Source organism: Empidonax traillii, unplaced genomic scaffold (genome assembly GCF_003031625.1).
Source record: "Empidonax traillii isolate 1590-97213 ecotype Southwest subspecies unplaced genomic scaffold, ASM303162v1 scaffold900:size397343, whole genome shotgun sequence".
Taxonomy (NCBI): Eukaryota; Metazoa; Chordata; class Aves; order Passeriformes; family Tyrannidae; genus Empidonax; species Empidonax traillii.
In genome coordinates this window covers 69,735-84,086 of record NW_020956093.1, presented here as the reverse complement: position 1 = coordinate 84,086, position 14,352 = coordinate 69,735, and the positions used below count along the sequence as shown (strand labels likewise).

The 14,352-nt window shown below is 39.8% G+C and overlaps 1 protein-coding gene across 1 annotated transcript in view; it reads right to left on the bottom strand.

Moving 5' to 3' along the window:
• OSBPL11 (oxysterol binding protein like 11) overlaps nt 1-14,352 on the bottom strand; it is a 44,448-nt gene that overhangs the window by 23,774 nt on the left and 6,322 nt on the right. The window contains exons 2-5 of the mRNA XM_027902646.1: nt 5,053-5,121; nt 4,148-4,323; nt 3,277-3,356; nt 2,096-2,278 (exon numbers count right to left, since the gene is read on the bottom strand). Of these exons, the coding sequence (XP_027758447.1) occupies nt 2,096-2,278; nt 3,277-3,356; nt 4,148-4,323; nt 5,053-5,121 (508 nt within the window). The remainder of the gene's footprint in view (nt 1-2,095; nt 2,279-3,276; nt 3,357-4,147; nt 4,324-5,052; nt 5,122-14,352) is intronic.

Here is a 14,352-nt window from a genome sequence, read left to right as displayed (position 1 = left end):
GACCCAAGCACTTCATTCCAGCATCAGGTCAGACAACAGGACAAGCCATGCTATGCTGAGCATTGCAGTTCAAATAGGAACATCTCCCCTTTCAAAGAACACACTTAGAACAGTCCCAAGTTTTTTCCTATTTATACACTCAGATTTGGAAAAAAAAAAAAAAAATAGTGCGAGAAGAGGAAAAGCACTGTGACTAAAAATGCAGTATCAATGAGAAGTTTACAGGCAATTGTTCTCACTTTGCAAACACATACACCTGCATTTCGTGCAAGTCAGCATAAAGATCTTCTTAAATCTCCTGCTTTGCAAGGTATCCAAGTCAGCAGCGTGACACATATTCAGCCAAGAACAAGGGGAAGTAAAAGGGAAAGAGACTGACAGAAGACCCAGCTATAGTGCAATTCATAGGAAAATCAAAAATGGTCACCATGCAGCAAGCGGATCCTTTGAAAGAGAAGTTGCTCTTCCCACAGTTTCTCAAACAGAATTTGTGAGTATTGAAGCTGTATCATGCTCAGGTGTAACACGCGTGCACCTGCCCTTGAAGTATTTCAATTATATCTTTAAAAAAAAAGTAGGCATTGTATCTAATAAGCATTTTAGCTTTAAAAAAAGGGTAAGCAAACTAATATTGAGAAAAGCTGCTACTACTGAGGAATCTTCATCTGTACAGGTCAAAAATTTTGAAGTTGATAAATAATCATGCTGTGTCTCCCAACTCAGTAGCAATCAGAAGAGAGCATAAATAGTTTCCTGTGCTCTTTGCAATGCCAAGAAAAATCAAAAAATCATTCCACTTCCCATCCAGTGAGAATCCAAATTAGAGAATGCAAGCCACTGCTTCAGTGCTCCAGCTCACACACACTTCCCTTTACCTCCCTAAAATTTTGAATGCCATATCGCCTTTTGAAAAGTCAAAAAGTAAAAAAGCCATTTCTGAAACACTACCTCACTTAAAGGCAGCTTCTCAAACACAAAAGAAACACTGCTCAGAGAGCTATTGGCATGAATTCTTTAAATATTAATGCCATATTCTGTATTGTCACTGTTTTCACGCAATAGGTAGGAAAGTGAAAGTATTATTTAAGTTCACCAAATGTTGTAAGTGTTGCACTACTAAGAAGTTTATCACAAGTAAGAGGTAACTTGATGAATCAATCTGAAAAGCAGCTACCTGTAAGGTTTCAGTTCTAAAATTAATCTGGAAGACAAACTTCTCTTTCACAAGATAAAGCAGATGAAACAGCTTACAAAACACAGAAGCCAGAGGAATGCCAGAATTTTTCCTGAGTACCTGGCAGGACTTCACATGTCTCTGCATTAGTACTATTGGAGACTTTACTGCTATTAGAGGATAAAAACAGGATGTCAGCAGTTACCCTTTTGCAAGACATCTGCAAGAACAGTCTGCTGTGGACAGAGAGATTCACAGATTCTAAGGTCTACAATCTACCCTGTAGATATTCACAAGTTAAATCAACCCATAGTCAGTCTGTTCTGACGGTCAAGATGGAAAAGTAATTATTTCTGGTTTTCCCCCAAAATAGACTATACCTGAATGTGTAGTGAAAAAAAAAAGCAGGCTTTTGAATTGCTCTCTCTTCAGTCACATCCATCCCTAGACAATTTGTCCAAATTAATCAGCATACCAGAAAGTGGTATTAGTATTCTTAAACACCAATCACAATCAACTTCTCCTTAGTCATCAGAGATACAAGCACAGCTTTGTCAGTTCTTCTATAGATTAACATGGGAAGAAAAGTGTATGATAGCATCACAGCATATGATGTCATACTTCCTCCTTAAGGATATTCCCTTGTCACTTGTAGTGCCAGGACTTGCAAGGAAGAGAACATGCATAGTTCTATCTTTAGCATCAGGATACTATTGCAGAGCACAAAAATCACAGAATATACACCACATACTTCTACAGTTAGCCAAGGCAAGTTCTTTATCCTCACACAGCTGTGCAGTAATAGCTTAGGACATGCTACTGACAATACATCCAGCTAAGAATAGCAGGTTTCTCCACAATCCTACAAATAACACGACAGCTCTCTCAAAAAAAATTTAAGATAATTCAAAGCATACAAACCTCTCTAACATCTACAAGGTGATCTGGCTGCATAATGGGAACTCTTTTTCCTGCTGGTAGTCTGTGATGTCCAACACTGAAGAAGGAAACTGCATTTTGACTGGGTCTTCTCTGCACACCAGGAGAGTTGGCGCTTCCTTGGGATGCAAGAGAGAAGCTGCGAGATTTCAGAGGAGGGTTGTTCTAGTGAATAAATAAGCATATTGAGAAACATTTACAATTAATCCTAATAATCAACAAATGTTCTAATATGAAAGAAACAGCAGGAACAGCTTAATTCCCGATTTTTTAAAGAGCAAGGACAGATGATAAAGCCCTAATAATGTATAAGTAGCAACTGCTAAATATTTTGTACTGTCTGTTGCCAGTTGCCCTGTTTTACAGTCTAATTACAATCAATCTATGAAATGGGATTGATCACTAAGTATCACTTCTCTGACTTGAAAATTAGTCCTTGATCTGCAACAGTACCAGAAATTGACTCCTAACAGATCCTGCAAGGATAGAGCTAACATTTAAGAAAATGGAATTTTGTTTAGAACTACTAATTGAACTTATCTCTTACAACAAAGCCAGCTACAAGATGTTGACTGTAACTTAAAAGCAAGGCTTTATTCAGGTATCAGAACAGGTGTTATGGCAATCAGGAGGTTCTATAAAATACACTGTATTTGCATCCACCACATTGTTGGTTCGAAACAGTATCCAGACGTAGTGTTGAGGACTTGCAAACATGGGAATTCATCCTAAATTTATTTGTGGGCTGTTGAGCGGTTTTCAGAAGAAAAGTAAAGGTTAAAAACGAAAAGCAAAGCTCCCAAAATGGAAGGGTTTCAACAACGTGAAGCCCTGTTTCCTCATACATTAAAAAAAAAAAAAAAAAAAAGCAAGATCACTGGAAAAATACTGGGCTAATACTCTGATCTTTCATCTCTGCTCCCTGTTCAAACACCAGCTCAGCATCACCCACTCAGAGAGGACCACTCAGCTCTTCAGAGACTAATGGACTTCACTCTGTTTCATTCCTAGAGCACATTTCTATTACAAGTCATCTATTAAGCAGAAAAATGTTCTTTGACATAAATTTCAAGCCCAACCACGGGCCCTTTTGTAATATTTGTCTCAGATGGTTGAATAGTTGTATTTGCAATTATTTCTGCCTGTGAAAATATCAGTCATACCTTTCCAATAGCTTCCGTGTGATGCTGTGTGCAGATCTGTAGCCTGCTAACCCAGTGCTGCCGTTCTTTAGCATCAGTAGCTAATAAAAGCAAACCAAAAGGATTATGCCTGAAGACACTTCAAAGCAGGAGCAAAAAAGACTGCTTCACGCTTGAAAACACATTTTAACAGTGCAAAGTAATATTATTTTTAAATCTAGAACTTGTTCACGTGTAATAACTATAATACTAAAGCAAGTTCAGCATAAATACTATGTACTTTTCCTTTCTTTCTTGTTGTTTTTTTGTTACAAAATTAACTGGGGAAAAAAAAATCAACAAACCATAACTCCCCTCACACATATTGTCATCTAATAACATGAAACATTTTCCTGGAATAAGAGTAAGGTACCTTGAATTAGAAAATGACAGCAAACCTACAAGGAAAGAAATACTAAAAGTTGTTAGCCCAGATTTCTGAAGCCTACAAAAATCGGAAAATGGGATTTTATAAGCACCACGAGGCAGTTAAAAAAGCCAACATTAGGAATATTGCAGTTCTCTGCAAGCATCCACACAGTGCTGTTACCTATAATGATTTAAAAACTTTGAATCAGTACAATTTGAGGACACTATACATGGAAATTAAACCCCACTCTACATATATGAAGTTCACAATCTTCTGAAGGTCCTGAAACCCAAACATTATGGAACTATCCATAAAGACAGACCGTTTCTAACAGAAGACAGAGATGGAAGTTTTGCACACAATTCCCACTGCAGCAGTCTGCCAAACAGGTTCTCTCTCCTGGGTCGTGCAGCCAAGACCACAGGTGAGAGCCAGGACTGTCCCCTAGTGGGAGAATCCCCTGCCCAAGAACCCAGGCCCTACCTCTTAGTTTATACTGCTCCCCACTGGCAGCGTTGACTGTGAAGGTGTGAGAGTCCTCGTCACTGGGTGAAATGACAGCCCCAGCCAGCTGCAGGGTACCCCTGGGCTTTAGATGCCTGGACTGCTCATTCACAAAGTACTCCAGCAGGCCAGCATCGTTGTTTAACACAAAGAACCTGCAATGATAACAAAACAAACATGCTAAATAAAACCTGCTCCTTTTCCCTTTTTTTTTTTTTTTCTTCTGTAGGGGTAGTGGTAGTAGTCAATACTTTCATTACAAGTTGGCACAGATGGCATTGGGACTTAATGACTTGAGTCAGGCAATCGGCCAGTGTGGTATGCTGAGGACATGTCTCTCCAATATTAATTTGGTTGCACTGTGTTGGTCTAGTAACAGGACCAAACAGGAAGCCTGACCAGAGAATTTCACCTGACATAGAAAATCAAGTTATTGCAGGACAGACAGGCATCCTGGAGAACTAAACAGAAAAGCTTGTTTAGTTTGAGTTTGCAGTACAGAAGTCTTTAATTTTTTTTTTTTAATGATGGCATGAGTTAGCATAAAGCTGAAGACTCAACAGAAAACAAAAAGACAATATTTTTTAATGGAAAAGGAAAAAAACCTCAATGCTGTACATGCTTTTTACACATACCAGCTTAGTTACAAGCCACCAAATGAATTAACTGCCTCCTACTTCCTATGTCTTTTTTATTCATGCCTTAATACAAATATAATTCATGTACACATTAGCTTAATCTATACTGAGAAAAGCATAAGACTCTTGCAAAAAAGTTTGTCTAATAGCCATAGGGAAATCCAAGTATCGTTAAAAAAATCTGAAACCTGTTCATTTAGATGCTGCAAAGACCAGTATTACCAAAAAGCACCATAAAAAACTTACCGATATTGCCAGCCAGTGACAAGATTGGTGTATTTCATTAAGTAGCCATAAATATTTTCCATGTGATCACTACCAAAAGAGAGAGAAAAGCAATCAGTCAACACCAAACACATTTTAGATCTTCCCAGCTTCTGATCATCATCATCTATTCTCAGATGATGAATTTTCACTTTCATTTTTAGAATGGCACTATCATTTTTATAAAGATACACTTAACAGGTTTTCCAGCCTCGTTCCTAAAATATTTTCTTAAAGACATCTTAACTATATTTACTGAATTCCAACTAATTTCAAATCATAATCAGCTTCAGCAATAGTTGTTCTATTCAACATGCACTTCTGGACACATTTTTACAAGTTTCAGGTAATTAAAGACTTCGTATCCAAGCTGCTTCTGCTTCCTGCTCCCTCTTCCAAGCAGACTTTGTATTTTTGGACTCCTGAACAAAATTAACTTCCACAAGGTTTTTAACAGAACCTTGATCAGGGTCACCATCCAAAACAGTTTGTAGGTGCTCCTACACCATTGTGGTGTTATTAACCCCTAATACCCAGAACCCTTCTCCCTGTACAAACTGTCACACTCCTGAACAGATGTTCTACAGAACACAACATGCAGGTACAGGTCACATCAACATATTCTGAAATCTAAAGCAGGAGCCAGAACTTCTCCTCTGGCCTGACGGGAAAATCAAGTAGTTTCTTTTTTGAAGACTGATCTTGCAACATCCACCAGAAATGAGAATCCATCAAAGTCATTTTGGCATTGCAGATCACTACAGGCAAAATACATTACTGCTTCTGAAAATCAGTTGCCCTAAATAAGGCATGCAAGTGCTATGGCTACAAACTACTCACTTTAAGATCACAGTTTAAAGACCTGTTTTATGCTGGATGTTCCCACAGTTCTAGAATCGCCACCTCAATGCCCTCACCTCTTACAGCAGGGCATAATCCTACAGTGAAGAACACACTCTTAATAGACAATTCAGGTCTCCAGCATGAGGAGTTCCTATTATACCAATGAAGAATTGAAACAATGACCCAAATATCAGACACTATTTGCCTTTTCTAAAAAAAAAATGTGTTTACCTAATCTTATTTAGATTTTAAGTTCAAATTTCAGTAGCTTGTAGTATGCTGAAGATTAAAGGAAAGTATTCAGAGTCCAATGGAGTAACAGCCTGTCTTGGTCATAAAAAGGTCAAAGTAGCCCCATATCAGCAAAAGGGGAAAGGTGGGGAAAAACAGGATTACTACATCCTAGCCAAGGGATCATCTCCATTAGTGGGTTTTGGTTGCAAACATAGTTGGACTAAGTATGGGAATAAATCTCAAATAACATCTGGAGCTGCCTTCTACACCTCATTTATACACAGTGTCAATATCACCAGATTAATTAGATACCTAATAATTCAATAAATGTAATGTTACACTGTTTCATCCTAAGAGAAGCCATTTAGGATGACACTAATGAAAGCAGCAACAGAGCAAATCACTCCCTTCCATATCACTACTCAAATAAGAGATGCAAGAATGTATATTTTTGAAGAAAAAACAAGTTGCTGATTTTGAATGTTACATTTAAAAGCAAAAATACACGTTCTAGCTACTACTGCAGCAATCAGTATTGCAGTAATAACCTTCAGTGGAGAGCAGCCAGCAGGACTATCTAGGAATTTAATTTCTAATAGCTCATTAAGTGGTACTACAGATAAAAATAAAACCAAAGGAGAGCAGAGGGTGTTCAGGCTATCGTGTATTTTAAATGTATGAAAAGTTAAAGGAGACATAACCAAACTCATCCTCTGCAGACGCCTCTCATTTGTTATTATTGGCATACAAGGGAAGTGCAGTTTAGACTTCCTCGCTGTCTTAATTTAGCTGAAAGTTATGAGATTGCATAGTCATAAAAATGTATGAGCTTGGGTTTTAATCATCTGAAAATTGTCCCTAGTCACAGCTAATTGTTTCTCAGTTTTAGTGAATGCAAGCTTCACCCCTGCTTTCCAATGAGGCATTATACACAACCCTGCAATTTGGGCTAGAGCCACTGCACTCTCCCATTAACTGAAGTGCCAAAATCACAGGAACCTTTAACAGAACCCAAGAAAAATTAAAAAAGTAACTTAAGACTGCAATGAATACAGTAGACCTACGTGTATGGCCTATGGAAGTCCATTCATCTGACAACGGGAAATTAAAAGGTCTTTGATTAAAATCATTTGATCATTTTTCTTTTTCGGTGTGCCATGTGAGATGGCTGATTTTATCAGTCTTTAGGAAAAGGAAAAAGCCACTGTAGCAGGGAGTGCAGCTCTCTTGGTGATGTCTTCCACATCAAATGACCACTTGAACACTTCTGTGTTCCAGAGTCCCTAACTCTGCACTCAGGGCATCCCCAAACCCCATATCTCAAACAGAGGGGCTATGACTCAATGGACAAGGTGAAGCCCAGAAGTACATTCAGCAGGCACCTCCCATTCACTGCCAGGGATGAGAGATTAAACTGTGGGAGATCAGGAGGACATTAGAAGAGTCAAAGTCCAAAAAGATGGAGCATGAGAAGAGGTCCCTGCTAAATGAGCTGCCTCTTGGACAATACTGATTGAATTATTTTCCTTCTTAATTGTACTCATGCATCTGCATTAGAACTGCACAAACCCAAAAGACTGTATTTAGCTTTAACCCTGCCAAAGGTTGGGCAAACTTTGAGCACCCATGCCAATAAAAGACAGTCTGCCTGGCAAGGCAAAGGAAAAACTTGGCTGATACTCAAAACATTTCCCTTGACAGTATAAAGGATGAGAGGTGAACAAATAACCAAATATAAAAGAGTAAAAGCACAGATCTTATAGGCAATGCTCAGACTATCTGAGCACAAATTCCCATACCACGTTGGGCAGGGAATTTTCAACATTTAAACTAAGGTTTATTTTTAAATAACAATTTTATACACTGAAGAAATCTAAACCCAAATCTAGTCTGCAAATTGCAATTCACAAAAAGTAAATTCCATAACTGCACAAAATACATGACAGAACTACAGTTAACTTCCTAATCTTCTGGGTAAGCAGTAGTATTTTCCTATGAATACTGAAAAATATTCTCAGTGTTACTTATGAACATGGCCAGAGATTATAACTAGAGCATTTCTTCAAGAATTTTAAGATGAGTGTCTCCATAGTAAAAGTTAAACTATTTGTTGCTGCTAAAGCAGTATTGTAAGGCAGTTAATATTGAAATAAAAACAAAAATCCCAAAAAACAACCACAGAAAACCCAGTAATATTTCACTAGTATGGAATTAACAGCAAAGCTCTACAGAGCACTACAAAAGGCTTTTAAGACGGTAGACCTTGGGAACAAGAGGTTGAGGTTCAGCCAGTGGCTCTACTCACAGATAATCACAGTTCATAAAAAATGAGTAAGATTTTCCATAAAGCCCTTACTGTTGTTTCATTAAAAACAGTGCTGGTAAAACCCATTTCGAAGTCACCCATGTACCTCTGAAGCCTTCACAATTCCCCACATTGGGGCTTTTGACTTCTAGGAAACAGACTTTGGAAGTGAGTTTAACACAAAACACTGAACAACTTAGCACTGACACTGAAGCCTTGGCTACATTGGGATTTTTCCCAGCTTTACCAAGACCTTTGCATTCACAGTGCTGCCTACATGGATATACATGCACTCAGGGGTACGTGTATCTTTCCATAGCCAAGATGCTGTTGTTGCTATTCAAAATGCTCACCGCGGTCTCAGATTGTCAGAGGAACAGCAACAGCTCAGCAACAATGAGTCAACAACTCCTAAGGGCCCTATTTCTGTTGAAATTCACGTGTCCTGTCAAAGGAAGGAAATGTTGCGACAGACATGTCATAGCCTTAAGGATTTAAAAAAAAAAATATTTTAACTTTGCTGGGCTACTTTAAGTGACTACTTCAAGTGAGAATACTACACAAATCACAACCCAGGAAAAAATTATGCAGAAACTTGTCTCAGAAACATCTGAACTCCAGCCCAGCACAACCACCACCTCCCAAAATATGGGGTTATTTCCAAAAGGCTGAACACCACTGAACTTGACTTATCACACTTATTCAGTTTATAAATATTATGAGACGGACTGAAACTGTCCACCTAAGCAAATGACAGAATTCTATGAACAATTACACATCAGTTCATATCCTTTCCAGAAAACTATCCCTCCCCTAAGTCAAAGATGTTTCCCACAAGCCAGATTTCTACATATCTACATGTCACTAAAATACAATAGGAATAAAGGATTCACAAAGGATCATTGTTAGCTTATTTATCCTTTTCTAGTTTTACTCATCCTTTTCTAGCATGACTTTAAGTTGCAGCAGCTGTCAGTGCCTTGCAGGGTGGTCTCTTGTCCCAGGGGGAGAAACAAGATAGTGACAGCCAGGCCAAATTCCCCTGTATCCTGTTTACATGCAGCACCCAAGCCTTGAACAGATATTGAGGAACAGCAGTCCCACAATGACGTCTTTCAGGAGCTTCTGCCAACACATCCAGGCTCACACCTGACATGTGCTGGGACATTTTCTCCTAGAAGAAACAGTGATGCAGAAGGTTTCTTTACCCTTTTTTCATACACCTCACGTGCAGGTCTCCCCGAAGGCCCCACACAAACAAATCACTGCAAGCAGTGGCACAAAATTACACCCATCTGGAAAGCCATTACACAATTGTTCCAAGACTGCCCTTCAGATGATTTTAACTTTGCTGGGACTCAGACACCACCACGTGGGATACTTTGAGCAGCCAAGTCTCTGAAGACCCAACAGCTGCCTGAAGAGCAGAGGCAGCTGCCAAAGGCTTCCCCACAGAGTTGCGTAAGGCTTGACCACAAGCAGCAGCCGAGTATGTGTGGATTTGCTTACAGCAGGAAGGATGTCCAGGAGTCTGGAGCCCATACAGATGCCAGGGAGGGCTCCTGAAGGGAGATCCAGCCCATGCCGATGTGAGGGAGGGCTTCTAAAGGGGGATCCCACCCATGCAGATATCAAGGAGGGCTCCTGAAGGGGGATCCAGCCTCCAGAGCCAGCACCAACGTTATCACGATGCCTTAGGACCCTGGCCAAGGGAGGACACTCCTTTCTACTGAGCTCACAGCAAAATGCATAGTGCTGGTTAAAGAGACCATCTTCACATTAAAAGCTATCAAAGCATAAAGAGAAGAAAATAAAGAAACTGGGATTGTAAGGGTGCAAACTAATTAGTGATTTTGACTATAGAGTTTGGAAAAAGCAATAACCATTTTCACTGAACTTGTTCGTCTCTTTCTGCCCACAGGCTCACTGAGCACTGCAAAGTGCTTGTCTAAAATGCACTGATTCCCCTTTTCCTTACACAGAGGGGAAGTGTAGGGGTGAATAAAAAGGGGGAAAAAACCCCAAACAACTATGTCAGCAATAGACATATATAGCATATATTCTGCAACTGCAAAGGTCACTTGCCCCCAAAAAACCACCACCAAGTTAAGCACACTCCAGTCCCACAGCTCAGTGGTGCAAGGGCAGTCTCCCCAGTACACCCAACAAGATAAGGCAGAAGCATCAGTTGCTTACATAGTATCTACATCAGTAAATTACCTCTGCTTTTCCAAACACCTTTTGGAAGAAAGAAAAAAACCCCTAACCTTGCTGTGCAATTCATCAGCAGTGCCCTACAGTGAACTGTGAAGTGGCAGCAGAGCTCCTGCTCTTCAGCTCATGTGTTTGACCACTCAGTTATAAATTTAGAAACCAAGAACATAAGCGCAAGGGAAAGAGGTCCAACACTATCACAGGAACATCAACAGTAGACCCCTGGGATGCTTCAGAACACCTCTTGGCTGCAAGCATCACACACATCCTCACCAGATATAAAAACTGATCCTAACACACACTCCTGTAAATTCTTGGGAGTACAGACACGCATTGGAAGACCAGTGCAGGCTTGCCAGGAAGAAAGGGTGTGGCAGAGCCATCAGCTTTCCATGAGCCATCATGACACTGCCCAGGTTTCCTGCCCAGGGCTAGAGGGGGCAGGACCAGGCCCAGCCTCCCCAACCCCTGCTATCAACACAGTAGTTGTGTTGAACCTCAAGTTCTATCAATACTAGTTCTCAAGGGGAACGTTAAATCAAGTTTACAGTGGTTTTTTTTAAAAGCCATCTTAACTAAACTTGTACCTGATTCTCCTCTTTTGTGCATTAATGGCACAGGTCAATGATATACAAATGTAACACTTTTGCAGAGTAGCAGATGGAAAAAAGAAAATGGATAATATTTAATTAATAAGTAGCAAAATGCTGCTCTCACCGAACAACTGTAAAACTGATTATTTAATTACTTCATAATTTACAGAGCTCTTTAATTCTCACAATATATCTGCCTGGAAAAAACTACAGCGAGATTCAGCTAAGCAATTTGTCTCACACATAGATGAACTCCTCAAGTCAGCAAGAACTCCACTCACATGCAATTTATTTGTGGATTTGCGTCAGCAGAACAGAACTGAAGGTGGACCCAGGAGTCAGTAGCCAACCCTGCAGATTTTTCTGCAATGATATCGCTGGAAAAAAATAACTGTAGATTCAGCCAACAACATTTTAGAGCTGGAGAATACGAGAAAGAAGCACCTCTAAAGGTCTGAACTACCCACTTGATATCTCTGGCAAATGGTTATTGCCTGCACCTTTGCTACCATTTATGCTACGTGTTTACACCAGCACACCATAGCGCATAGTTTCATATGTTACTGTTACAAAACTCAAAACTTTCACCCGATGTTTCATTTCAGAAAGCCCAAGCAGTCAAAGCTGTTCTTCCTCGTGAACAGTACTGACGTGACACAGGCAAGGCAAATACTGATGGACGAGTGTCTTGGCAGTTTTTGACAATCTGCTACCTATGACACCCCAGAAAGCAGTGGATCCTGGCAATATCCACAGAAAGTGGTGAAGCAAACCTCTGTATCACTTAGTTACTCTTAGGCACAGTCCAACATGGTTCAGCTTGCTACACATTCTATCCCAGGGTATTTCACTCTGCTTCTAGTCTAGTAGCTCTTATCCTATCAGAAATATACAGGTATGCCTTTGCAGGTTTGAGGTTTGTGGTGGGTTTTTTTTGTTGTTGGTTTTTTTTTTGTTTGTTTGTTTGTTTGTTTTAATTATTATGACTTTTAAAAGATTACACTATCAAGTACACATTGCTGCCCTGGACTCTGTAGCAATAAAACACTGAAATGGAAGTTAATATAATGATCAGCTAACTCAGATTTTTGTGACATTGCAGATTCAATACTGAGCATAACAATTTATTACCACCTTTCAAGCAGGTTAGAACACACTTACTTGACTGTTATCAATTAATGTTATCTAAATATTCAGAAATAAAGGCAAAAACCTGTGTGAGCCCCAAGACTCAAGAAGCAATGGCCATTACTGTGAAGTCTAGCTGGCAAACAGTTACAAGTGGCTCATTTCAGGAGTCAACACAACTAAATGCCTTCTAGTTGGCCAATGGGCCAGTACGTGCTCTCCACAACGTCTCAGGTCAGACCAAACCCAGGGGAGCAGTCACGATGCAGTAGTGTTGGCTGCCTTTCCAAATTATACTATAATTCTTGAACACAGAGAAATTAACCAAAAATATTCCTACATTTAAATTGAGGCTTAAGATGTTAGGAAGGTTTAAACTCTAATTAAGAAAGCATGTGTTAACCACCTATGATTATGACAACACATAAAGAGAGCAGGACTACTTTCTTGTATAGTGCTTTAAGTGGACAGCAATTCCCAGAGAGGAGGTTATTCAAAAGTGCTCCTTTTCATCATGCAGTGAGTATCAGGTATTATTCACATGTCACACTCATGTATTACTAATGAGTTTTCTTCTGTTTTTCTTCTCTTGTGATTGCCATGGACACTTACAAAGGAGTCATATACTGAACAACAAAAGGACGAAAACATTATCATTCCATTTTGCATACAGAGAACTGAGGTGCAGTGAATTTTCAGCCTCTATAACTTTGAGACAGTTGTAGCCCAAATTTTATTTTATTCATGGCTTATTTTATTTATGGTTTCTGCTGGTTTCAGCTGCAGCCATGACCCTTTGAAAGTTTTGCAAAATCAGAGCCAACTGTTCCAAACCAGGCATCCAAGAAAAAGAGGAACACAGTTCGTGATCACAGGAAAAAACCAGTTTTAATAATACATGACTATTACCACAGAGGAAGATGGAGCCAGGGTCAGAAACCAGCTCCTTAATACAGCATCCTGCAGTTCTGCCCAGCAGATCTCACACTTTCTGATGCATCTCCATGCAATAAATGAAACCAACTTTCCCAGTGCGAACTGGGCTCTTTGGGAAACTGATCTGTCAATGCCTAAACATTAAACAAGATTAAAAATTTCCAGCCTCATTGAAAACTCTGGAATTTATACCTGGAAAGAAAAAGAAAAAATGCATACCCCCAGCAAAAAGCCTTTCCCCTGACAGTGATATTCCTGCTCCTAAGCAGGGTGTCAAATACAAGACTGGCAGCTTAACACACATGAAGAAACAGTATTTTTCCTACCCAACTTCAGCCCGTTCTCCTTGCCCATTTCAGCTTTAGACACACAATGCAGAAAATCTGAAAAGGTACAAGCTTTGCAAGCACCCTGAAAAGAAAGTTGTCTGGCAGCATTGCCAGCAGGCAGCAATCCCCTACAAGAATTCATCAGCACAGGCAGGTGATCAGAGGACACGTCAAGGCACGATCCTTAAGTAAACAGGGGTCATCACACTTGTGCCTTAATTTTCACAGCCCAGTGAGTAAGCACATGAACCTTCCCAGGATAACCTAACAGCAACAGCTGGTGCTTTCTGCTCCTGCATTAAGCAATGTGATTAGGTCAGGCACATGCAGTTTGTTTTTCATCTTCTCTCTGGGGAGAGAAGGTGGGTGGTGAAGCAGGATGTTGATGTTGTAGGCAATTTAATTAACTCTCTGATACTAATTGCATTAGAAAAGGTGAAGTTGAAAGATACTCTTTACACTTAGTGACAGATAGACATTTATAACAGCCATTACCTCCTGCAGAAACCTACTCCATGGAAAGCACAAATTATTTGGTATTTAGAAGCTACTCAAAAGTTTGTGCATCTTCAGTTTAGCTTCATTTAAACTCTAGATGAAATCCCAGCATGAACACAAGTATGTTGTGATTCCAGAACCAACTCCCACATGTGACACTGCTGCCTGTCCAACATGGGAATGCTCTGAGAAGCAGGGAAGG